We start from the raw sequence: 27,700 nt of genomic DNA on the forward strand, positions 1-27,700 counted from the left end.
TAGATGGTAGTAGTCATGGGTTTGGAAGGTGCTGTCTAAGGAGCCTTGGTGAGTTTCTGCAGTGCATCTTGTAAATGGTACACACTGTTGCCACTGTCTGTCGGTGGTGGAGGGAGTGAATGTTTGTGGATGGGGTGCCAATCAGTGGGCTGCTTTGTCCTGGATGGTGTCAAGCTTCTTGACTGTTGTTGGAGCTGCACTCATCCAGGCAAGTGGGGAGTATTCCATCACACTCCTGACTTGTGCCTTGTAGATGGGGAACAGGCTATGGAGAGTCAGGAGGTAAGTTACTTGCTGCAGGATTCCTAGCTTCTGACCTGCTCTTGTAGTCAGAGTAATTATTTAGCTCATCCAGTTTGGATTCTGGTCAATGGTAACTCCCCCAGGACACTGACAGTGGGGGATTCAGAAATGGTAACGCCACTGAATGTCAAGGGGCGATGGTTAGATTCTCTCTTGTTGGAGATGGCCATTGCCTGTGTCAGTGTCTTGTGTGGTACAAATGTTACTTGCCACTTGTCAGCCCAAACCTGAATATTGTCCAGATCTTGCTACGTTTGGACATGGACTGCTTCAGTATCTGAAGAGTCGCAAGTGGTACTGAGCATTGTGCAATTATCAGCGAACATCCCCACTTCTGACCTTATGATGGAAGGAAGGTCATTGATGAAGCAGTTGAAATGGTTGGGCCTAGGACACTACCCTGAGGAACTCCTGCAGTGATGTCCTGGAAGTGAGATTATTGACCTCCAACAACCAGAACTATCTTCCTTTGTGCTAGGTATGACTCCAACCAGCAGAGAGTTTTCCCCCATAACTTTTTTTTATATGGGATGTGGGCATCACTGGCAAAGCCAGCATTTGCTGCCCATCCCTAATTTGCCGTTGAACTGAGTGGCATACCAGGCCATTTCAGAGGGCAGTTAAGAGTCACCGACATTGCTGTGGGCCTGGAGTCACATGTAGGCCAAACTAGGTAAGGATGGCAGATTTCCTGCCCTAAAGGACATTAGTGAACCAGATGGGTTTTTACAACAATAAATGATAGTTTTATGGTCACAATACTGAGACTAGCTTTCAATTCCAGATTTATTACTAAAATTTAAATTCCACCAGCTGCCATAGTGAGATTTGAACCCATGTCCCCAGAGCATTTGCCTGGCCTCTGGGTTACTAGTCCAGTGACATTACCACTGATTCCCACCGACTCCAGTTTTGCTAGGGCTCCTTGATGCTTTGATGTCAAGGGCAGTCACTCTCATCTCACCTCTGGGATTCAGCTCTTTTGTCCATGTTTGAACCAAGGCTGTAATGAAGTCAGGCGCTGAGTGACCCTGGCGGAACCCAAACTGAGTGTCAGTGAGCAGGTTATTGCTAAGCAAGTCACTTGATAGCACTGTTGATGACCTGTTCCATTACTTCACTGATGATCGAGGGTAGACTGATGGGGCAGTAACTGGTCGGGTTGGATTTGTCCTGCTTTTTGTGTACAGGACATAACACATTGCCGGATAGATGCCAGTGTTGTAGCTGTACTGGAACAGCTTGGCTAGGGGAACGGCAAGTTCTAGAGCACAAGTCTTCAGTGCTATTGCCGGAATATTGTCAGGGTCATAGCCTTTCCAGTATCCAGTGCCTTCAGTCGATTCTTGATATCGTGTGGAGTGAATCGAATTGGCTGAAGGCTGGCACCTGTGATACTGGGAACTTCCGGAGGGGCTGAGATGGATCATCCAATCGGCACTTCTGGCTCAAGCTTTTTGAAAATGCTTCAGCCTTATCTTTTGCACTGATGTGCTGGGCTCCCTCATAATTGGGCATGTGATCTTTGTGGAGCCACCTCCTACAGGGAGTTGTTTAATTGTCCACCACCATTCACGACTGGATGTGGCAGGGCTCAGAGCTTAAATCTGATCTGTTGGTTGTGGAATTTCCTAGCTCTATCTATCACTTGCTGCTTATGCTGTTTGGCACACAAGTAGTCCTGTGTTGTAGCTTCACCGGGTTGACACCTCATTTTTAGGTATGCCTGGTGCTGATCCTGGCATGTCCTCCTGCACTCTTCATTGAACTTGGGTTGGTGGTTGTGGTTGAGTGGGGGATATGATGGGCTATGAGGTTGAAGATTGTGGTTGAGTACAATTCTGCTACTGCTGATGGTCCATAGTGCCTCATGGTTGCCCAGAGTCACCCTGGGGTGGGGGATGAGGTTGGTGGCAATATGCGGTAATCAACAGGAGGTTTCCTTGCCCATGTTTGACCTGATGCCACGAAACTTCATAGGGTCCAGAGTTGATGTTGAAGTCTCCCAGGGCAACTCCTTGTATACCACTGTGCCGCCACTCCTGCTGGTGGGACAGAACACACCCAGGGATGGTGATGATGGTGTCTGGGGCATTATCTGTAAGGTGTGATTCCGTGAGGATGACTATGTCACACTGTTGCCTGACTAGTCTGTGAGACAGCTCTCCCAATTTTGCCACTAGCCCCCTGATGTTAGTAAGGGGGACTTTGCAGGGTCGATAGGGCTGAGTTTGCCTGGGTTGATGCCGGGTGGTCTGTCTGGTTTCATTCCATTTAGACTTTCCAAACAGCAGTTTGATATAACTGAGTGGATTGCCAGATCATTTCAGGGGGCAGTTAAGGGTCAATCACAAATGGCATCAAAGAGCTGTTTGAAGGCATATTCATTGATACAGAAGGAGAATTCTCATGTTTTTCATTTAAAGATCTATCGGGGTGAGCACCTGTGTCTAACAGGATAGTTACATACTGAAGAACTTTTGCAGTCTGTAAAATGCTATCCAACAATGGAACGAGCACTTGCAGGAATTTGGACTGTCCTGGCAAAGGATTCAGTCAGTCATCATTTACTGCTGAATGAACATTAGAGAGTTTATCTGATATGTATCAATCCTTCACGGTAAATGACCTTGGCAATTTGCCTTCCTGCCCCAGACATTCAAATTCTTGGACTTCTTCCTGGATAGGAACAGGGTTCTTTCCCAGTACATCATCCGCATTTCAATCACCACCAACAAAACCAAGTCAGTGCAAATCGAGAGAACTTCCCTCTGGGATTCTGTAAACTTTTGGGGCTGAATTTAATCTGTGGTGTGCCATTCCCGATGACGGAACCCAGCAACCACATGATTCGTTAAAACGTTTAAGGGGCCAGAGGCAGGCACATGAAACACGTGCAAATGCATGGTGGGGGGCAGCTTTCCATTGGAGGATCCTGACATCAGGTGACTTTTCAGCAAGTCTGGGTGGGCTATAAAAGAGCCACCTGGACAAGCACCGAGACTCTGCATCAAGGCCAGAGGTTGCACATCTGCTCATTTTGTAGTTTACTCCATTTTTTCCCCCCACAAACCTCCACAACCCTCAGCTGCCTTCAAACGTCACCCCTGTCACTCACCACCTCGTTAAAGCCCATTATCCCCTGACACCCCTCCCCCACCTCCACCATTATGTCAAAGCCGACACATCGGAGCAAAGCTGTAGAACGGCCCCACGGTTCAGCGATGTCTCTCTGCAGGTTCTCCTACAGGCTGTCAGGGAAAGGAGGTAGGCGTGCTTCCTGACCGATGGCAACAGAAGGGCCCCCTGACTAACCAAGGCGGCCTGGATGGAGAGGACAGAGGTGATTGGCAACTATGGGGTCCACCAAAGACCCTGGCTCCATTGCAAGAAATGGGTCAACAGCCTCCTCCATTCCGGTTGGGTTAGTGGCATATTGGCATGGGATTCTCTTTCATGCGGGCATCAGGCGATGTATTTGTGAGAGTGTGCAGCTAGGCTAGGCAGGTAAATGTGTGATCAGCCTCAGGACTGCTCGGCGCTTGAGGCCAAAGCGTGTGACAGTTTGGTTTGAGTGAGCGATTAGATATAAAGTAACACTTCAAGCTAGTAGATGTGATGGGGATACGTGCAGACAAGGGGGTCGGTTGGCACTTATCAAGTTACGAAATCTCCACTTTCTCCTGCAGGATAAGCAGACCCATAATCGGAAAGAAAGGGCAAACACGGGCAGAGGGGTGTGCCTGATTTTAGGGTCCTCACCCCTGCTGAAGAGGGAACACTTCAAATCGCTGGGGAACAGGGAGGCCGCTCTGTAGCGGATGGTGATGCTGGAGTGGCAAGGGAGCAGAGTGAGAATGGATCCAACTTGGAGCTGCCATAATGGGCGTCCAGGACCACACGAGGCATTGTGCTGTGCTCATAGACTCTGTGAACTGTAATGTGTTTCTTTTTGTTCTTCTCTACAGTTGCCCGGAATCCAGACCCCAGGTCTCAGCCAGTGGAGACCGAAGACTCCACCTCTGGGCACGATGACACCAATGGCCCAGGGGATGTATCATTACCTGCCTCTCCTGTACCCTCCACCAGCTCAGTTACACCCACCCAGGCTGCAGAGGGGTCAAAATTAGATTCAAGGTCAACATTCTGGTGGGCGGAGCACTGACACGTCCCAGACGCTGAGGAAGGCTGTGACAGCCAACGTCCCAGACACCCAGAGGGCTGCTGGGGATCAGGCCCCTGCTGAGCCCCACGCTGGCGATGGGCCTCTGGTCACAGCCTCAAGAAGCCTGCTGGAAATGCAGCCGAGGTTAGGGGAACATATGGGGAGATGCCAGGGGTTATGCCCAGCTTTGCCCGGAGCATGGAGGAGTCCATGCCGCCATGAGTCCCATCATGTCTCAGGCACGTGAGCACGTGGCTTCCTCCATGGAGAGGTTGCAACTTCCATGGACAGCCAGGTCGAGCAATTGATCCATATGCGCTCGAATAGCCATTCCATCAGTCTAGCCATGGGCTCAGGGCAGCAGTGGCTGGGCGGGAGGGGAATGGGGCAGCTTGACCTCCCTCCAGCTGCTCCTTCTCCTCAGGGAGACGCCAGTGCACCCAGATAGAGGAGAAGGCGTGACAACTGCCTCTGGGGGCTCCCTCTCAGGGTAGAGTGGATAGCCCTAGTCACCCAGGATCTGGCCGCCAATCTGGGCAGGGGCCTTGGAAAGCTGAGGAATCTGAGGGTTCTGCAGAAAATGAGTCACGAGAGCTCTCTCAGAAATGACCACAGACTGTCGTGATTCTTTGCATGTGGTCATAGGTATGTTGGTTGCAAACCAGTTGGATGTTTGGAGAGTAGAATCCCTTGTGATTCACAGATACCGCCGGCTGCTCTGAGGGAGCTCTAATGGCAACGTGAGTGCAGACAATTACTCCTCGCACTGTAGGGAACTGAGCGATAGCCACAAAGCACATTGCCTTGGTCACCTGGCTGTCATCATCTGTGGTAAACCTGTGAACTCATTGGCACAACTGAAGAGGGCACTAGTCACCTTCTTGAGGCACCTGTGTGCCAGCCTGCAAAATGCCACGTTGTCCACAGAGTCCCGGAAGCAGTTGGTGGTGATAAAGTTCAGCGCTGCAGTTGCTTTGAGGGCCTATGGCATTGGGTTCTGCCGAATCCATGTGGCTACAGAATCGAGCATTTTACAGTGACTGCTTTTCCAGGATATCCTCAGGCAGGGGGGTCTCTGGCCTCAGATACCTGGAGGTAGTTTGTCCGCTTCCTGAAGACACACTGCCACGCCAGGTGCCTTCTTCTCCTATGCCTTCCACAGATATCTGCCTCCCCCTCTGCTGCCTGCCACTGGCCTTCCTGACCACCCTCCCCCTCTGGGGCTGCCTGCCACTGGCCTTGCAGCCTCAGTTGTTGCACCCTGTCCTCCTGTCCCCGAGGTTGTGTAGGAAGATTGGGATATGAGACCCATCGGTACTCCATCAAGTCAACTGCCTAGAAAAAGGCAGATATGAGAACCAGTGCATCCACCAGTTCCATCCATACAGCTGCTGAGCAGTTAGATTTTCTACTTGTCACATTGCCCCACACCCAAAATTCCACCTGCCCCACCCTGGCCTCCTCCCACTTGGATCTGCCCTTCTGAAAGCTGCAAGTGCGGTTTCCAAAATGGCAACCTCTTGAGTTAGAGCGAGCATGGTTTTGCAACCCCTAACCCTCCAGCCTCCCCCTGTAACCTAGTAATTTATTCCCATCATCCTTGATCCTCCCATTATCAGTGTGTGCCTTCCCTTTGACCATCCCCATATCACCCTGGACCTCTCGTTGTGGAAGTGTGCATGCCATCTCTCCCTCCTGAGCCTACCCCATCCTTACTGAGATTCCTCCTCTGTTCCTAGACCCTTCCCCATCATCCTTAAGAGTTCCCTTTGATCCTGTGCCCCCTCCTACGAGACCTCTACATATCCCTACCTCAGACTGAACCTGTCCCCTACCATGCCAGCCAGCACCCTGCTTTTTGCACACATGTGGACTGCACTGACCCAGCCTTTAGGCCCCTCATCTTCATTCTGTACACTGACTGAAGCCACCACCCCCCCCAGGGCGCCCCCCCCAACCATATCCAAGATGCCAGGCCCTCGCCGCTGCACACTTCCACATCCTGACCCCACCTTATGTCTTCCCTCAAAGACCTCCCACATCCCCACTCAAACCCACCACCCCATCTTACCCCTGACTTGCCCTTGTCCATTCCGTTCGTCCCAGCAAGCCGCCATTCTCCTGCTCTCCTCTCTTGTGCCGCAGAATTCAACAAAGACAACGACCACTCACCTCAGACCCTACTGCACAAAGCTGACCGCGCGCAATCTTTAAACGACTGCGAACCAGGTGTCACTGCGTTGGCATGCGCTGCTGACTTAATATTGAAGGTCGGACTTAGTTTCAATAAGTTTTAATATAAAGAGTACGCATGGCATGCAAATATAGCACCAGTAGGATCCTGCCAAAGGACAGCGTGAGGCATGACTCACCACTGCCATCCTGTTGCCTTAACCTCTGCATTTTAACATGCCTCCTGGCTGATTAACTCAGCCCCGCCATGTTCCCTGCTCCCAGAGTCTTTATTAAATTTCGCTCTATTTTTCCGGTCAGAGGTCAAAGATTCACTGAAACCATTTTAAGTCATATCTGTGGCACACCATGGTGGAGGAGCGGGAACAGAAAATAGAAGCTTCAAGCCAAGAATTTGTCGTGATCTTAAACATTAGGGATAGCAGCAATGGGCTATCCAAAACTTATACTAAACAATGCTAAAACCATCAAATAATTCTGCAATGAAGACAAAAGTGTGGATGTCAAAAAGCTGCTCCTCCCCAAAGAAGTATGCTAGCAATGAGAATGTGGGAAAAGCAAATGGGACTCAGCAAAAAAAGGGATATTAGGGAATGTTACTGTAGACATTCCCAATGACCCCTCTGAAATGGAGTGAGAGCTCAAGATTTTTATACATTGCTTCCTGATAGTGATCTAGAACATTAATTTTTTAACCCATGCCAACCCATGATTAAGAATTTTGTGGGGTAAAAGCAGTACCTTCACCAGGAGAGTTTCCCAGATCAGTTTTGTCTTCTTTTGCTGAATATTTATCTTCACAATGAACATCAGTAATGGATCACTCCACATTTTCCCCATTTCAGGTATTGGGAGAACCATAAAACATGCCATAACCCTGCTTCACCATAATTCAAACTAATTGACAAGAGGCTGGGACATTATTGGGGAGTTGGCCTTGTGTTCTGCCCGCTCCACCACCTAATAGACCTAACCATCCCACAGATTCCCAGAGACAATTGATTAGATAATGGACGTAACCAGAGAGCATCTCTGGGGGTTAAGCTTCTCCAACTCTTTTTCTGTGGGGTCCTTTCCATGTTCAGGCTGCTGCATTGGAGCCTCATAAAACCTGCCAGCGTGGTGCTGATAAGGTGTCTGCCCTGCGGTGACCTTGTTTCTTAGTGATGGCACCAATGCTCGGAACTACCAGTGGTGGAGCAGGGACCCAAGAATCTGCATTAAACACCCCTATGTAGAATGCAATTAGGTGCAGCATTAAATTTCTTCTACTCTGCTGCAATAATGCACCATAGCCCCCAAATAAGAATGGCAAACCTGATAATCTCAAAGATGCTTCGATTAATGACACAGATGCACGTTTTGCCAGTTCATCAATCCACTTGGAGCTACAATTACGGGCTGAGCAATTATAGCCTCAAGGACATAGGTGTTCCTGACATCTTCCTGACCAAAATAATACTTGAGGCTACTTTGGAGACAGCTTTCCCCCAGCCAAGTCTGATGCACTTAGCGAGGTAAGATAATAAGGTAATTATGGAAGAGGAAGGCCATTCAGCCCATCTTAATTTATCCATTCAGAAAGACCGTATAGTTTTCCCTTGCAGCACCCAACTGTTACTTCATGTTTTGAGGATTTCTGGCACCAATAATCTATCTAGAAACTCCATTCCAAGTGCTGACCACTCTCCGTGTGAACAGCAACTTCCTGATACCAGTCTTAAGTTTTACTTTTGTTAGTTTCAAATCAGTGTCACCTCGTCTTTACTCTCTCAATTTAATTTGAAGTAATGATTTAGATTTAAATTTTCCAGTCCTTGAACACACCTATAAAAATCCAGGCTAAAAAAAATTAACTGTCTCATCTTCCAGTGCTTAACTGCTTCCCTTGATTCACAGTCAACCGAAAGGGACCAAGTATTCAAGCTGTGGTCTGATGAGATACTGTGCAATTTGATCATTATTTTCTCTGCCCTAATTCCTACAGTTTTGGCTGTGTGGTCCAATACTCTAATGCTACTGTTGATTGCATCGCTTGGGCACACTTTGCCACCTGCACACAGACGCACTTCATGCCCCCACAATGGGTCCTCCGCCTTTTCTTTCTTGGCCGTCATTTTTTGCCAACCTTTCTAAAAGCTGAAAACGTGATTGGAGTATTTGTGAGGCCTTTCATCACCACGTGCACCCACTTACCGTAATTTGGCAGCATCATGTTAATTTGGAGCAGTAGCCCTGTCTGCTCGTGACATTCTGTGAGCCCCCTTTATCTCGCTCCCTGCGCAGGGAGCAAATTTCACTGGTGCTTATGAGCTGACCATGCACCTCAGACTTTGCACATGGGTCTTGGTGACTTTTTCAAGAGCTTTTAGAAACATAGGAGCAGGCGTAGGCCATTCAGCCCATCGAGCCAGCTCCACCATGCAATACGATCATGGCTGATCGCCCACTTCAATGCCTTTTCCCCACACTATCACTTTATGTCACTGGCATTTAGAGATCTGTCAGTCTCTGCTTTAAGCAGACTCAGTGACTGAGCTTCCACAGCCCTCTGGGGTAGAGAATTCCAAACATTCACGGCCCTCTGAGTAAAAAAAAAAATTCCCCTCATTTGGGTCCTAAGTGGCCTCCCCCTTATCTTGAAATATTGTGCCCCAGTGCTAGACTCCCCAGCCAGGGGAAACGTCTAACCTGTACCTACTCCGTCTATCCCTTTAAGTATTTTGTAGGTTTCAACGATTTGTGTTTTATGTGGATAAACTCACTGATACTTTGCAATTCAGATATTTCAGCTCGATAACTGTGGTTCATTGTAAATTTAAGTATGCCCTAATATCACCTTACGTAGCTCAGTGTTAAATTTTGCTTTATAATGGTCCTGTGAAGTGCCTTGGGACATTTTATTGTGCTGATAAATATATAAATGCAAGTTGTCGCTGTTGTACACCTAGTATTTTAGGGATAATGGGAATAGGCATAAACTGTTGAGGCCCGCGAACCTATTCTGCCATTTGATTCGTTCATGGCTAAATTGTATCTTAACTCCATTTACCTGCATTGGTTCCACATCCTGTAACACCCCTCCCTAAAAGAAAATCTCACTTTTGAAATTTACAATTTACGTTGCCTCAATTGCTTTTTTTGGGGGCGAGTAAACCAATTTAACCTGAGAATTTTCTTATGCAATAATGGAGGATCCTTAAGGTAGTACAAGAAAGGCAGTTTGCCAAACCTTTTCTTGCTCTCTCCAAAGTGTAAGAGTTAATGACGTGGGCTATGTTGAAATGCTCACTGCAGTGAAAATTACACATAGGCCAGAGTTTAGCCCCTCGTTGGGCGGGCTCTGCGGGGGCGAGCAGGAGAAGTCAGTAAACCGACCGCTGCCCCTGATCGGGCTGTGACTGTGATTTCACGCCAGTGGGCCAATTAAGGCCCGCCCAGTGGAGAATACAAGCCCAGTTTCCCCACTCTCTCTTCATTAGGACAGTCAGGCCATCCCAAGAACAAGTCTGGTGAACCTTCGTTGCACTCCCTCTAGGGCAATTTCCAACTGAACAAGTAACTGGTGTGTCATCGTTGCTGCTGACAGAAGAAAAAAAAAAACTGGGAAGCATTTTGTGGTCAGGGTCATTGTGCAGTACAAGACTATGGGAAAACATGTTCTATGGCATCATGTGAGACCCAAAAAAAATCACAAGAAGGGAACTATCGAGGTTATTTTCTCAAGTGCAATGACAGGTCATCCAATGGTATTGGAAGAATAAAGAAATGAAGAAGAATATTGACTACAGAAGAATGTTGATTTCAAAGGATTTTGAGAGTATCAGATAGGGAGAGAAGGCAAAAGAAATCATGGGCAGAATTTTTCACTCGTCAACCCAAACGAGCGTAAAGTGACATACGATGACGTCGGGCGAGCGTCCCAACATCATCACGCACTCCATGCGCTATTTCGTCGGCGGGTACGCACAGGAGTTGGCAGAGTCACATGAGGGGGCATGTTTTTTAACATCTTAAAATTCTTTATTTTTAATTTTTTTAAATCTTCATCTCCCTGAGGCAGCTCTGTGCCTCAGGGAGCTTTTCCTGTGTGCACCTGTGTGCACGCGTGAACTTGTGCGCTCGCCCTCCTCCTCCTCTGCCCCACCCCCGACACAGGCAGCGCTGACTGCTGCCGCTCGCGTTTCACGCTGGGCGGGCCTTAATTGGCCCACCAGCGAGAAATCACGCTCGCAGCCCGACCATGGGTAGCGGTGGGCATACTGACTGCTCCCGCTCCCCACCCCCGCCCGACGAGAGGCTAAATTCTGGCCTATGTGTAATTTTCACTGCAGTGAGCATTTCAACACAGCTCACGTCATTAACTCTAACACTTTGGAGAGAGCAGGAAAAGGTTTGGCAAACTGCCTTTCTTGGACTTCCTCAAGAATCCTCCATTATTGCATAAGAAAATTCTCAGGTTAAATTGGTTTACTCGCCCCCAAAAAAAGCAAATGAGGCAACGTAAATTGTAAATTTCAAAAGTGAGATTTTCTTTTAGGGAGGGGTGTTACAGGATGTGGAACCAATGCAGGTAAATGGAGTTAAGATACAATTCAGCCATGAACGAATTGGATGGCAGAATAGGTTCGCGGGCCTCAATGGCTTATGCCTATTCCCATAATCCCTAAATTATTGGGTTTACAACAGCAACAACTTGCATTTATATATTTATTAACACAATAAAATGTCCCAAGGCATTTACAGGACCGTTCTGAAGGAATATTTAACACCGAGCTACATAAGGTGATATTAGGGCATACTTAAATTTACAACGAAGCACTAAATCGTGGAGTTGGAATGTCTGAATTGCAAAGTATCAGTGAGTTCATTCACATAAAACACAAAATCTCCCAGCTTTTTGAAATTCTTATTCATTCCCAGGACGTGGCATTGCGAGCAAGGCTGGCATTCTTTGCTCATCTCGAGCTGTCGTCAGAAGGTGCTGGTGAGCCTTCTTCTTGAGGAGCTGCTGTTCTAAAGGCAGTGAACCACTGGAGTTTTATGACCTTCTGACAGCTCCACAGTCACTTCTATTGACACCCGTCTTTTTATTTCTAGACGTTTTATTCCGCATTCAAATTCTCAAGTCGTTATGGTGGGATGTGAGCTTACATTGTTTGGATTAATAGCCCAGGCCTTTGGATTAAGAGTACAGTAACAACTACTACACTACTGTGTCCTGTTTCTCCTTGTTAATTGCAATGGATTTGTGAACTGCTGTGAACCATCCCAAGCGTCATCCTGTCACAAACCGTTCCATAAGTGACTTGTATTGCACCTGCTGTATGGAATGTATACATTTTCCTTTACTCCCTCACACGCCATCTGCATCTGCATCCGAAAATGCAATACTTTTGACTTAATTCAACCTGGCAATCTAACTAAACTTGTTTGCGAGTGATCTCACCAATCAGGCATGCTTAGGACTTAACTCAAGCAGAAGTTCCGAAGTAGACCAACTTAGAGCCAGTGGGTTAACTATTCAATTATGAATTAGACACCACTTGCCAATGCAATTAACTAATGGGATTGTTCATTACCAAAAAAATGGGAGTGTGCAATAAGTGGATTTCAGGCAAAGAAACTCCACTTTTACCTTTAAATTGTTTTTGAACATACACTTGTAGTAAATATTGCTCATTAGTCTGTGTGTGTTTTTTTTCCAGCACAATTTGCCCAAACACGTTCAAATCAATGCGAGATTGCAGAACTTCAAACACAAATTAGACCCAATGTAAATTGAGTTTACTGGAACTTTTTGCGCTAGTTTTTTAAAAATAAAAAATCGCTATAAGTAGGCCCTGTCCAAAAATTGATCATGTCCCCAGATCAAATTAATCACCATGGTGAATTTCCAATAATTGTGTCTTTTGTGAGCCTTTGAAGAGGCTCTTAAAATTAAACTAGTTCTTTTGGGTGTAAGGACACGAATAGGCATGCTTTAAAAGCATGAATATATTTGTCTTTTAATTTACTAAGAACCTGAACACTCTACACTAATATAACTAGCGAATGGTTCTGCATTGTTTTTTTTAAAAGTCATTTTCAGGTATTTAAAGTTGGGTTACTCACAGAGAGTGGATGAGCATTCTGATTAAAATGCTTCCATGTTTGTGATAAAGCCATTTTCAGCTGCATTAATAAAACTGTACCAGGTTACCACACTTAAATATCAGGGAAATAACTATTAAAGCAAAATCATGAAAAAAGAAAATTGTAAAACACTGCCCAATTGGACTGGTTCATGACAGATTTTACATTCAGCCATATAAATAGTCGTTTAGCAGCACAGAACTTGAGTAGTGCTGAAAAAAGAAATTCTGTCAAAGCTTTTCATCTTGCAGTCAACAGGACAGCTGCAAGAATACCAATTCAGGGAAGCAACAATTATACACTATGAGAAGAGAGTGCTAATTGGTTGGCAAGTGGACGCTGATTGGTTGCATTCTCCATGGCAACGCCTCTATCAATTAGAGTCCACTTGCCAACCAATCAGCACTCTCTTCTCAGAGTATAAATTGTTGCTTCCCCTGATTTTGGTTTCTTGCGATTGTCCTGGTGAGTGAAAGATGAAAAGCTTTTGACAAAATTTCTTTTCTCAGCGATATTCAGCCATATGTTTGAGTAGAAACTTAGGGGAAAAAAAACCATTTCCAGTCCAATGCATTTTGCACCTGGATTGCCAACTGCATCTAAAGCAGATGCTCTACCACATTAAGTCTTATTTATGGGAAGAATAAAGCATCAGAATAAAGAAGGCAGTGGTTATTTTTTGTCTAATAATTAATCCTTCATTAAGTAATTAAAGAACTTACTGCTTACACATCAAGAGGAAGTTAAATCACATGAGAAGCTACGTTAAGTGGTGTACAGTAGAAGTACCATCATAAAAGGATGGGGGGGGATTTGCCCCTCAATTTGACATCTTCCTTCTGCTATATTGCAATGAGAAAATAGCAACTGAATGCAAATTATGCGTAAAATGAGAAGAATAGTGATGTCACATTCCTAATGTTAAGCACGTGATGTTTTACTACACTGAAGGAATATCTCAAACGGGTCCAACTCTCCGAAATTTTTAGGGCTGTGTTACCTGCAGAATGTAGCCACGGATGTAATCCTGAAGCGTCCATCCCAGAGAATGTAAGATCTGGAGCACTTCTTCTTGCTTGAGGACGCTAAACAGACGATCCAGCAGGATTTTGAGGCGGATGGGGATAGCCTGGGTACCATAGAGCATTAGGCTACTAATGTCAAAAACAACGTTAGACTGGACAATCTCCACCTGACTCTGTTGATAGAGGTGATTCACTCGCAGTTTGTCCAGAGCTGCAAGAAGAAAACCAGATATCAGTATGCTATTGGAAGAATCAAAAAAATCAACTGGGACTTTGTGAAATGTGTAGTCCAGCCACGCATCATTTCACAAAGCAACTCACTATATATTGAACACAATACTCCATCAGAATTATGCCTCAATTTTAAAGGCCTTTAATAGCCAAATCCTTATCTCTACAGTCAGTATTCCCAATTACGTTAAAGGAAACTGCAGACTACTTATTGAAACATATTTTAAAAGGCGTTACTCTTTAATAAAAAACAAAAGGTTCAGGCACTGAATCCTAACGCAGTCTATTACAATCGTCCATCAAAACCTTGTCATAAGCACTGTTTACTTTCTCGCATTGGGAATTCTGAGGATCCTTCACGCAAGTTACAGGGGAAATTCCGGAAAACCACTGCAGAAACTCAATCTCTCAGTGTCAGTTTTAAAGGCATGTTAGACATTTATGGGCAGGCATTTATGATTAAGCCATTAAAGCTGAATATTCCAGCCCCGCTACAATAATTGAATGTATTATGAAGTTATTCAATAACTCACCACTCTAGAAGCAAAAATAAACCACTTGATTTATGCAAGCTAATGTGACTTAACTGCAATCTGACTGAAAATAGGGGCAAGGGTGAAGGCCACTTCTCAATAAGAGAAAAATGCAAAAAAACTGCGGATGCTGGAAATCCAAAACCAAAAAGAATTTGTTTTGGTGTAAAGCTTTATATAAATGTAATACTTAATTGGCATAGAGCATTGCACAATAGGACAGAGTCAGGTGGCCTGGATCATCTACAAAAATTAATCATAACTTGTCAAATTCTGAAAAACGTAAAAGACTACAGGAAATATATTGATAACTTGAATTATTAATTGCTTCAAACAGGGGTTAAAATTTAACTCAGCCCATCAGATAATTAAATGAAAACTTCTCTTGTGGGCCAAACACTGCCACATACTTCACTCCACATAATGCATATTTGCAGTGTAGCTGCCAGTGAACTAGGATGTTCTTGCTAGCTGATTCATTATTTACCTTTAAACGATGTACCTCAAATAATGACATTATTTGCATGATGCCCTGTGCTCAAAACTATTAGCTGTGCTTGAAGGAAATACAATTTGAACTTCCACATCTATCCCTTCAGAATCTCATCAAGAACTCCCTGAGCAAGGCCCTCAGGATGTCTGATGATAATCAAAATGATGATGATTGAACATCTGGGGAGGCCCCAAAAACTAAGGATCAACCAAAAATTCTTCATCTAGATTACAAGCCCATGGGAGAAATCCAAGCTTCTGGGAATAGCTTTCACACAGCCATCTTTGGATAGCGCCATACCGGCGGGAAAGAGTCTGCACATGAACATTTGGCCCCGCACAGACAGAGCTGACTGCTGGGGAACATTGGCTATATAATTCAGGCCACTTCAAATATCAAGAAGCACTCTCTTATCAGTCAAACACAAACTGAGGGTTGATCTACAGCAACCTGCTCACTGCACCTCCAATGTGCTTTGAGTTCTCTGAAGGCCAGCATGATTTTTCACTGCAGCTCATCTGCTGCAACATGAGGGATGTGACTTTATATAGAACCCCCTTAAGTAGAGGAAGAGGCCATTCAGGAAATCATGGCTGTGCTGAAACTTGGTAATGAGTTATTTTTATAATCATACTTATTTATCCAATTTTACACAGGTCTTTTGCTTACATGTTTCTTTCTAATCTAATCACTGCAGACACAAGTGTTTCCACTGCCTCATCTGTGCAATTTTCCCATTCCCATTTTATGTACAGATTAAAAACAGAACACTGTCTGTTCACCTTGATCAAGCTCTTACTGTTTCTGGAATAGATCAACTGTAATCCTTTTTCCTCCTGTGTTCTGCTTTCATGTAAAAGTTTGCTTATGCCAGTTGACATAATTTAATTTAATTTTCTGCACAGTAATCATGGAATTTAGACCACAGAAGGGGGTCATTCAAGTGGTCAGGCCCAGCACTAGCTCTTTAATTGAATTCCAGTCCAATCCCATTTCCTTGCCTTTTCCATGTAACCTGTTTTTATTCTTTTAACCAGTTCCCTTCTATACAATGTCATCACGCGTATCCCAATGGATATTTGTGGTAAAGCATTCCATTTTCTAATAAACCTCTGTGTAGAAAAGCTTATTCTCATTCCCCATCCATTCTTCCAACAGTAATCTCAACTCTGCATTCCCTTGTCCAGGATTTTTAAATAGGTTGGGGTTGTGATTGAAGACGGACGGACCTACAATTTGGTGCTGCCGGCTTCCGTGCTGGTTCACCGCCACAATCCTGACTCTGAATCGTTTTCACTGGGGGGGAAGTCGGAACTAAGGAGCAGAACTTCATTGGGCAATGTGGGCAGCCCACGTTGACCTGGATCAGCTGCGGCTTTTTACATTCCCTCGCCCCTCGCGGTCTCCATGTTTAGACTGGCAGCTCTCACCTCGGCTGGTAAGGCTGCCAATCACTAAGTGATGGAGAGTTTCCCATTGGGCCCACAGCATCTGGAGCCCAGCCACCCATCCCCGGTTTGGACCCACGAGCTCAGTCCCTGTCTTTCAATTGGGCTGGAGCATTGAAGATTGAGGTGGGTATGTCTAAAATACACCAGACGGCGTCAGGGCTCGGAACTAGCTCCCATTTCCAGTTCCTAACTCCTGACTGAAAATCCAGCCAATCTTTCACCTGTCATGAAAATGTGCTTTATGTCAAATCACGATTTTTAATTCACTGGCTGGAAACCTGAATCGAACTTTTAAAGACAAAGACTTTTCAAATGCAGAGACTAAAGGTGACTTGAGCTCACAGCTAAGGATGGCTAGCCCATACACATTCTAATTCATTGGGATGGAGACAGCATGCTTGCAAAGATACATCAAGGACAATGGCTTGGGGAATATGAACCATATATCCTGTCCCCGTTAGCAAGGCATCAAGGCAATCACCTGGGGTATTCAACTGATGGGGACAAGCTATTCAGCATAATCACTTGGACAATAGGACCCTAGCTGAGAGGGGGGGGGGGTCCCCAGACATGAACTCGTCGAGCTATAATGGGAACGCCTTAAACCCAATCACTTGAACAACAGGATCTTCGCTGTGAGAAGGTGATTCCCAGATTAAAGTTGCAATGAGGAATACACATTTGAATCCTGGGTGATGGTCATGTGACAGACCCACCCTTTGTGTGGTTTCAGCTTCTGCTTTCTCTACAGTAAAAGGACAAGCGACTGAGACACTGATGAGAGATGACCCGAGTGGGCTTCCTCCTCCTCCTCCCTCTCCCAAACCCACTTGCAAAGATACATCAAGGACAATGACTTGGGAATATGAACCATATATCCTGTCCCCATTAGCAAGGCATCAAGGCAATCAACTGAGGTATTCAACTGGTGGAGACAAACTATTACGCATAATCACTTGGACAGTGAGAGGGGGCAAACCCCCTGTTTGATGATCGTGACCAGCCAGGGATGCCCCTGCTTCAGACAGAGACTTCTTAAAGGAATTCAACACAGCGCTATCGCCTCCAGGAGAACAGCCAAATCAGACATCTACATCTTTAAAATCGGAAGCATTGGAACCACTGAAGGAAAGTTGCAATGTCACCGAATTAAGCCTGAAGCCAAATCACCCAACGACAGTCTGTATAGCCAGTAAATGTCTCTGGATGCTATGCTGACAAATCTATCTTTCTCTACTCTGCAATCTACTGGTGTTCAAGTGTGAACTTCGCATGTGCCCGTGTGAAAGCTGCAGCGTATTTTATTATGTTACGTAGATTGGTTTAAGTGCAATAAAATTAATCTCTTTCTTTGTTAAACTCAAGAAAACCTGTCCAGTTGGTTATTTTATGACCACAGCTTGTAAATGGTTAAACACTCACTGAATTGGCAAGTACACCCTTTTCGTAAAAAAAGCTGTTGCGGTCAAACAAGGAGGGGGCAAAAGAGGGAAGCCATTCAACCCTTCAGCTGATCATAACTCAGCATCAACCTTTCACAATTTTGAAATTCTCCCACCTTCCTACATTCTCTGAAAAATGTTCCAAATTTCCAAACCTTTCCTAACAACTTTAATCTTGCATACCTGATGTTGTTCAGTGAACTGTTGCAGTATCATTTTCATGCTTCTAAAATCCTTCCTTTAATGAGGTGCCCAGAACTCTATGCAATGCTGCAATTGCAGCATAATCAATGGCAATACAACTTCCAACATAACTTTGCTGCTTTTATGTTCAACGCATCTCTTGTCTACCTGCATTCCCACCATTAATCATCTACATGTCTGCACCCCTAGGTTTCTCAGTGCTGGCTAGGTAAATGCACATAGGAAAATGAGAGTTGAGGCCTGGATTCCAATTCCAAGCTGATTGTTTAAGATTCACTCAAGGGGGCCCAAAGCATCAGCTTTGTGCTGAGGGTCTGGAGGGAATCGGGGTGCCGAAGGGAGAAAATTGGGATCTATGATGGCTCTTAAGGTGAGCAAGTGTCATTCTAGCAATCCTCAGGACAGTGCAATGCATAACATAAGATTAATTGCCAACAGGATGGGTAAGGTCACTCCATCTCTGCAAGGATTCTCAAGGTTGCCTTGGGGTGCAAGTATCAACATCTCCAGTAGTACTTACCATGTACCACCCATCCATGTTTACACTGGTCACATTGACGTATGTTGATTTTCCCTGCCTGAAAACACTCGCAGTTACAGTTCACCAGTGTGCAGCGAATGGCCTGAAAATGGAGAAAGGATTAAGTATTATCTACGTTGGGTGTCCATTAACGCCACACAAACCACCAAATGTACGAACACATAAAATACATTTTTAACATGTTTTAAGCATTAAACAATTGAAAATTTACTTGTTTCACCAATCATTTAAACTAACTGGGCTATTCAGAGCGACAACTGGTGATCTGGAATAACCATTCGAAAAATAATACCTTTTGATGCACATCATGGAACGCATCAGTCATCTTGTATAAATGGCTACAACACCCTCTTACCTCATGGCACAAGGGAACACTGAGCATGCATCTAATTTCCCATTGCAAGGAAACACTCCAGGTTGGAAAGAACATTGTATTTGAACCTCACAGTGAAGCTTGTATTTTGGCAGACACAATGGTTTAGCTCTTGGTCCAATTATCTTTCAACTGGTTGTTTATGGGCTTTACATGTATGATTTAGGGATTAAATTTATGAAATGTTTCACAACATTTTAGGAAAGCATTTCACCTTCAATAATCATGCCACAAAATACTAAAGTAAGTATAGTGCTTACATATGGAATTTCCTGCAAATAGCAACACACCACAATCCTTCAATCTTGATCAAGAGTGACACTACTGAAGCTGCTAAAACTGTCTTATGTCAACTTTCTTACCATGGCAAGGCACTGGATTTTCATTTGAAGACAGTAAATTGATGTGTAAAATTGGGTATCTGAAAAAGCGGCCAATTCCCATTGTTACAGTTAAGTTGCATTGTTAAGTAGGGTGGGAGGCAGATGGTGCAAAGCATAAAAAACACCGACATAAACCAGTTGGACTGTACTGCCCATTTCAGTGCAGAAAATTTAACGTAATAAAATGATCCCACTCCAATGAATATAATCCCATTCCACAGAAGAGTTCTTTTGCTATTGTTTTTCAATAACATACCGATTGTTTGATATTCAAAAACAACACACTATTTTGTTTTCTGGCATAGAGGCTGACATTGGAAGCAGTTTCAAACAAGAAAAAAAGTGTGTAAATAGGAATACAGAAACATGAGTAGAACAGTTGGACCCTCGAATCTGCTCTGCCATTCAATGAGACATTGGCCGATCTGTGACCTAACTCCACATACCCACCTTTGCCCTCAGGTCCCTTAATACCTTTGCATAGCCAAAATCTATCAATCTTCGATTTCTGACCGACCTAGAATCAATTGTGGAAGGGTGTTCCAAACTCCTACCATTGCTTGTGTGTAGAAGCGAATCCTCACTTTGCTCCTGAAATGACTGGCTCTAATTTTTAGATTTTTTAGACTATGCCCCAGAGTTCTAGACTCACCAGAGGGAAGTTTCTTTCTATCTAGCTTTTCTGTTCCCCTTAATATCTTAAAAACTCTGATCAAATTACCCCTTAACCTTCTAAGTTCCAGGGAATAGAACCCTAGCTTGTGTAATGACTTTACAGTTGTTTGGAATAGTCTATAAATTAACATTTTTAATGTTGTTAACTTTTGTATTGATTTAACATTTGTCCCTTGTAGGAAAATGAGGAGGCTGGTTAGCTCAGTTGGCTAGGCAGCTAACACATGGATCAGATTAACATCACATCATGGGGTTCGATCCCCGTTCTGGCTGAGGCAGTCTTGAGACCTGCCTCCTTGCCCTACCCGCAATTAAAAAAATCACGGCACTTTGCTGTGGCTTGGCAAATAATTGCCAAATTCCTGTCTGCAGGCAGGGAATTGAAAAAGGATAATGGAGCTGCTTTTCAGCTGTTCTTTTCCTCTAAACGTTCTTCTGTTCAGTGAAGTATAAGGAGGCCAAACGCAAACCGGTTATAAGGGATAAGCACATTTGATTCAAATGTGTGTTACACACCTATGTTCTGGGATCTCCGAGGGTGGACGTTTCACTGCAGCTATATGAACAGGTACGGCGGGCAGAATTTTATGCTCCCCTGCAGGCGGGTTTGTCGGGAGGGGAGCCCCCAAAGTGCCATGGGTGCCTTTCCTGGTGCCTACCTGCTCGCCCCTGGCCTCGTCACAATTTTATAAGTGGCGGGAGAGGCATCAGGTGGCCTGACCACCCATCCTTGTGCCAACTGAGCCCCTTAAGCCGCCTGTTAATGGCCACTTCCCACTTCTGATGCTATTTCACGGGCAATGGGCTGAGACCGGAGACTGGTGGGAAACTCAGCCAAGAATATTGCCTGGGCATGTGGTGGGAAGTGGAGGGGGTTGCCTCCTTTATGAGTCTCCTGTTTCCATTGATGGCCTCCCCTTCCCCATGCTTTGATCATCTCCCCGTTTCCCCCTCTCCCCACACTGTCCAGCCCAACACCTGATCCCCCCTCACTCCGGCCTGCCAGCTTGGCCCTGGCAACGTCTCCCCCCCCACCAACCCCCCTCCAAGACCCCAGCACCGACCTGCCTTACCATGCGGCTCCCACGACAATCCTCATTGGGGGCTGGCTGTGTCCCAGCAGTGTCTGCTGTTCTGTTAAATAATTTATTCTTTCATGGGATGTGGGCATCACTGGCAAGGCCAGTGTTTGTCACCCATCCCTAACTGCCCTTGAATTGAAGCTGCTTGCTAGACCATTTCAGAGGGCAGTCAACCACATTGCTGTGGGTCTGGAGTCACATGTGGCCAGACCAGGTAAGGATGGCAGATTTCCTTCCCTAAAGGGGAAAACCAGGTGGGTTTTTCCAAAAATTGACGATAGTTTCACAGTCCGAATTCCAGAATTATTAATTGGATTTAAATTCCACCAGCTGCCGTGGTGGGCTTTGAACTCATCTCCCAAAGCATTAGTCTGGGTCTTTGAGTTACTAGGCCAGTGACATGACCACTATGCCACCAGCTACCCCTAGATTGGTGTGGGACAACGGAACTGGGCTGAAGCGGACAATACAGCCACTTCGGTCCTTGCCACCTGCTAGCTCCCCTATCCTGCATTTGGTTTTCAGCCACATTCCATTGATTGTTTTATTTCCTGAAAGTGCACAAGTCAAAGCAGTGGAATATACCTTAACTGAATAGGTTAGGCTTTCAGGGAGAAATCCTAATTATGTTTATTCACATAGACATGACAGCAGGTTAGAAATACAATAATCCAGCTCCAAAACCGGCTAGATAGATTGGTAAACCAGCAAAATCTCAGATTTACAAACACCTACATGTTAATACTGGAGGCAAAATTGTCAAGTTAACCACAAGCTAATATCCCGATAAATTCCTGCAATATCTCGGAAATACCAAGTTATACCTTCACAAGAAAATAAAGTTGAGTAAAGTTCTGTGCTTAATGCTAACTGCAGATTTTCTGGTTACTTCTCGATGAAATTTAGAACAGATGTGATTCTTAAGAATTATCACTTCAGTAAGCAGTGCACACTGCAAACACTACAAGACAGAAACCCCTCTAATAATTCCACTTATTTTGATTTGTAATAATAAGTAATGACATACGCACCAGCTTTTAATCTAATATAATGTACATCAGCTGTCAAACACAACATGCAGCCTATTTAGAATTAAGAATGACGCTGCATTGATTTTATTTCATCGCCAAACATGGCTCCTAATTGTTGCTCTATAGCTTTCGAATTGCTGAAGTTCAATTCCCTATGGACTTACTTTCATTGCTGTACAATGGGAATACTTCCTCAGCAAAGCACTCATGAAAATCAGTGCTTACATGTAACTAGTTCACAGCTCCTGAACTGGACGAACACTCACCTTCTGGCACCAGGTTCATCCAAAAAGAGACAATAAAAATGGTTCTCTCTCTCTCTCTCTCCAGGGTCACAAGTAATCAAGCTCTCAGCACTTCTAAGTCCACAAGCTGGACCTTCCAACATTTCCACGCAGCAGTTACAGGACAAGGCCATAACATAGGCTTAAAAGCAGCTGGCACCAGTTTGGGAACTCTGAGTAAAGGCAAGAGTGGAGGCTGAAAATACAGACCATTGCAAGTACAGTAGCAGAGAGGCAAGGGACAGGCTTTCCATAATGGTTGGTGTTGAGCTCCATTTTGGGTTTATAGACAGTTTATGATGCCAGGACACTGAGTATTAAATAAAATTATGCTTTGTGCTTTTAGGCACTCAGTTACATGTCATGACTTCATACAATTGGAGGCATGAACAACACTATAATTGCCATGACATATAGCCACATGTCTTCAGTCGCTTGGTATGACAATCTTAAAACCACCCTGTGGAGGTAGGTCTGAACAACAAATGATTTTGGAGTGTTTGATTTTGTTGAAAAGAAACTAGTGTCTTCAACTTAAATAAAGGCAATTACAGAAGTATGAAGTCTGAGTTGGCTATTTGGGAAAATAGATGAAAAGATATGATAGCAGATAAACAGTGGTGGGCATTAAAGGAGCATTTTTATAATTCTCAACAACATATTCTACTGAGAGAAGGACTCTACGGTAAGGATGAACCATTCGTGGCTAACTAAGGAAGCTAAGGATGGTACCAAATTGAAAGAAAAGGAAAACAATGCTGCAAAATTTAGTGGTAGGTCAGTAGTCAGGATAATTTTAGAAACCAGCTAAGGATGACAAAAAATAAAAGAGGAAGAAATTAGAATATGGGAGTAAACTAGTAAGAAATATATAAACAAACATTAAGAGCTTCCACAAGTATATCAAAAGGGAGAGAGTAGCTAAAGTAATTGTTGGCCCCTTAGAGGGTGAAACTGGGGAACTAATAATAGGAAACAAGGAAGCGGCAGAAACTTTGAAGAAATATTTTCTATCTGCCTGCATGGTAGAAAACACAAAAATCATTCCAATAGTATTAGAAAATCAAGGGCCAAAAGAAGCGAGGAACTTAATTGGCCTGCATGCTAGGCTCTTAAAAGAGGTTATTCCCGAGATAGTGGATGCATTGGTTCTAATCTTTCAAAATTCCCTAGATTCTGGAAAGGTAACAACAGTTTGGAGAACTGCAAAGGATTATTCAAGAAAGCAGGAAACTATAGCCCAAGTAGCCCAACATCTGTCACTGTGAAAATGCAAGAATCCATTATTAAAGGAGTAGTATCAGGACATTTAGGAGATCATAAACCATGTTGACAATTGTATTAAGAGAGGGAAATTATGCTTACCAAATTTAGTAGATTACTTTGAAGACATAACAAACAGGGTGGATAAAGGGGAACCAGTAGATATAGTGTATTTACATTTCCAAAAAGCACATAAAAGTGTCATATGCAAGCTTTCATTAGCATTGATAGAAAATTGGCTAACTAACAGAAAACAGTGTTGGGATAAATAGGTCAGTTTCAGGTTAGCAAACTGTAATTAGTGGGCTACAGGGATCAGTGCAGAGGCCTCATCTATTTACAACCTATATTAGTGACTTGGGTAAAGGAGCCAAGTGTATTGCAGCCAAATTTGCTGATGATACAGAGATAGGTGGGAAACCAAGTCGTGAGGAGGACACAAAGAATCTGCAAAAGGGATAGGATAAGTTAAATAAGTGGGTGTAAAATTGGCAGATGGAGTACAATGTGGGAAAATGTGACGCTGTCCACTTTGGTAGGAAGAATCAAAAAGCAGAATATTATTTAAATGGAGAGAGGCTGCAGAATGCTGCAGGAGACCGAGATCTGGGTGTCCTTGTACATGAATCACAGAAAGTTACCGTATAGGCACAGCAAGTAATTAGGAAGACAAATGGAGTGTTAGCTTTTATTGCAAGGTGATGGAGTATAAAAGTAGAGAAATCTTGCCACAGCTATACAGGGTGTTGTTGAAACCACACCTAGAGTATTGTGTATAGTTTTGCTATCCTTATTTAAGGAGGAGATATACTTGCACTGGAGGCAATTTAAAGAAGGTTCACTAGATCGATTCCTGTGATGCAGGAATTGTCTTATGATGAAAGTTTGAGTAGGTTGGGCCTATACTCATTGGAGTTTAGAAGAATGAGAGGCGATATTATTAAAACATATAAGACTCTGAGGGGCTTGACAGGGTGGATGGTAAAGAATGTTTCCCCTTGGAAGGGAATCTTGAACTAGGGGACATAGTTTCAGAATAAGGGGTCGGCCATTTAGGACAGAGGTGAGGAGGAACTTCTTCTGTCAGAGGGTCATGAATCTTGGAATTCTCTACCTCAGAAAGTTGTTGCAGTTGAGCCGTTGAATGTCTTCAAGGCTGAGATAGATGATTTTTTTTTAACTATAATGGAGTCAAGGATGATGAGGGAAAGCGGAGTTGAGGCAAAATCAAATCAGCCATGACCTTATTGAGTGGCCATTCAGGCTCAAGGGGCCATATGGCCGACTCCTGCTTCTATTTTTTATGTTCTTATATTTCACATGTTCTTAAACAGGCCATATCCTGTGACAGGTTAGTATCTTAGACCAAATGACCTAAAATGTTCTGGGTTTTGTATCAGATGTCCCTGGTTTGAAACATTTTGCTGATGAAAAATTGCTTCATGAGTAATCTATCTGTCTACATCTGCTAAATAGGTAGCTTCTTTGATGAGATATCAATAAGAGTCTAATGAAAAGGATCTACCCTCCTTTGAAAAAAAAATACAGCACTCACCTCTGAACAAGAAAGTTGTGGGTTCAAACTCCACTCCAGAGACTTCAGCACATAATGCAGAGTGAATCTATGCAATACTGAGGGAGTGCTGCGCTGTGGTAGGCACTGTCTATCAAATGATAAGTTAAACTGAGGCCTTGTCTCTTTCAGAGCCAATGTTCCTATCTTAACCAAAATCATCAGAACGGGTCGTCTTATTTGCTATTTAGGGAACATGCTATGTGTCAAATGGCCTACCTACATAACAATAATAATTATTCATTGGTTTGAAATGCAGTACATCGATGCAAGATCTTTCTCTACCAGCATATAATGCAACTTAAAAGAAATAGAAGGGAAGAGAGGTTTAAGGAGCACAGATAAACAGAGCTCTTGCTGGGTGAAGGTGATAAAACTGCCAAAAATAAAGAGGCAGAAGAGAAGGAAAGCAGAAGAAATACTAAACCTAATCAAACCATCGGTTAGGTAGCGACTGGAATACTGGGCAGGGTTTTTCCAGGCCTGGTGAGGCGTGCTGTGAGGCACAGGGGCAGAAAAATAATGGGCAACTGCATCAGGATGGCTCCCTGATGTAGTACTGTCACTGGGGAAATTTCCCAGTGGTGGCTCCAGACGCTGATTGATGCCCATGGTATGAAAGGGGAAGAAGTGGAAAACAAATTTCAATAATTAAAGGCCTTGCCAAGGGTGATTTTCCCTGGACACCAGCATTTTGCCAGTGGTGTTATCACCCAACAGCTTCATGGAGGTTACTTCCCTGCGGCTATCCAAGGGGGCTTCAATGTGGGGCTATGAATACAAATGTTTGTTTTTATAAGGGATTAAGTACCTGAGGGGGTTTAAATGTATTGAATGGGCTTTTGCCAATGATTGTATTATTTTAATATATGGTGAAGTCTGTAATACTTAAAACCTTAATTTATTTCATCTCAGCATGGCTCCTGAGATCTTTCATGGTGAATACTGGGTGAGTTGGCATGGGAGGGTGTAAGGGGCCATGGGGATGAGTGAGGGGTCATGGGTTGGCATAAGCTGGCACTAATTTGGCAACAGGGGCTACAAGGGAACATAGGGGTGAGTGGGAAAGTCATGGATTGGCATGAAATTGCCCCTATGGCTGCCGCCACACTGTTTCTGGATGCAGTGGGCCCCACCCCAGCATGCACTCTCCACCCCGGTCCCCCCATACCCAGAACAAAATTCCAGCCATCCACGGTTGTTTCCCCAGAGGTGGACGCACCAAGCTGGGAATTTTTCCAACGCTGCGCATCCACCTCAAGAGTGAAAATCTGGGTCTGGGTGTCTGTAATCCAAGAGAGCGGAATACATGTCATTCTCTCTTGCCAGAGAGTGGCAGGTGGAGCAAACATATAGCTTCAGCTGGATGGCAGGTTTCGCAATTGTGCAGGGTGCCACTGGCTGCATACACACGCACCATTTTCAGACATTACATGTCAACTCTGAGACATACCGCAAATGAAAGGGGTTCAACCCTCTCAACATCCAGCTGGTGTGTGATCATGTGCAGCACATCATGCAGGTCAATGCCTAGTATCCTGACAGCAGCCACAAAGTCTTCATTCTGGGTCTGTGTCATTTGCATTTGTGCTACCACAACAAACCAGAGAGTGGCTAAGGGGCTATCGTTTGATGACATGACCCTGACTCTGGTATGCAACCTATACCCAATGACAGGATGAATGCTATGATGAATGCTGTGTTGCTACATTAAATGGGATAGAGCAGATCATTGGGCTGTGTAAACAATGCTTCCAGTGCCTGGACCAGTCTGGGGGAATCCTGTGGTACTCAACAGGGCACATGCCAAGACTTGGGGTGTTCTGCTTTTTGCTGCACAGCCTCATTATCATGGGGACAGAGCTCGACACTAGCTACACAGCAATTAGCTGAGGAGGAGAATGGGAGAAGGCAAACATTCCCTTTCAGTTTGTGCTATGCACGGTTGACTCACCTGACAGCGATATTAGTAGACACAACCCCAATTCTCCATCAGTCCCAGGCATTACCTTCGCTCCATTATTGACCACCACTTGGTCACAATACAAGAATAAATGCCACAACAAAATAAACATTCCAAACCAAATTTATAAATACAAATGCCAACCAATTACATTTGTGCCTTCCCTCAGTACCTGTTTCCATGTGCCTTATCCTCTCCTGGTGCTCCTTTGCGATGCTCCTCCCAGGCTGCAGCATGGCTGGTGAAGTGAGGGAGACTGCAGATGGCCTTGTAAGGTGACTTTGAGTAGCTCTGACCCTAAAAGACCAGGGTTTGGACTGCGCCATCTCAACATAGGTAGCAGCAGTCTGGGCTGGC

The 27,700-nt window shown here is 44.5% G+C and overlaps 1 protein-coding gene across 1 annotated transcript in view; it reads right to left on the minus strand.

The window, feature by feature from the left end:
• bnc1 (basonuclin zinc finger protein 1) overlaps positions 1-27,700 on the minus strand; it is a 97,790-nt gene that overhangs the window by 21,171 nt on the left and 48,919 nt on the right. The window contains exons 2-3 of the mRNA XM_078530433.1: positions 18,696-18,798; positions 13,797-14,032 (exon numbers count right to left, since the gene is read on the minus strand). Of these exons, the coding sequence (XP_078386559.1) occupies positions 13,797-14,032; positions 18,696-18,798 (339 nt within the window). The remainder of the gene's footprint in view (positions 1-13,796; positions 14,033-18,695; positions 18,799-27,700) is intronic.

This window comes from Cetorhinus maximus, chromosome 26 (genome assembly GCF_964194155.1).
Source record: "Cetorhinus maximus chromosome 26, sCetMax3.hap1.1, whole genome shotgun sequence".
Lineage (NCBI taxonomy): Eukaryota > Metazoa > Chordata > Chondrichthyes > Lamniformes > Cetorhinidae > Cetorhinus > Cetorhinus maximus.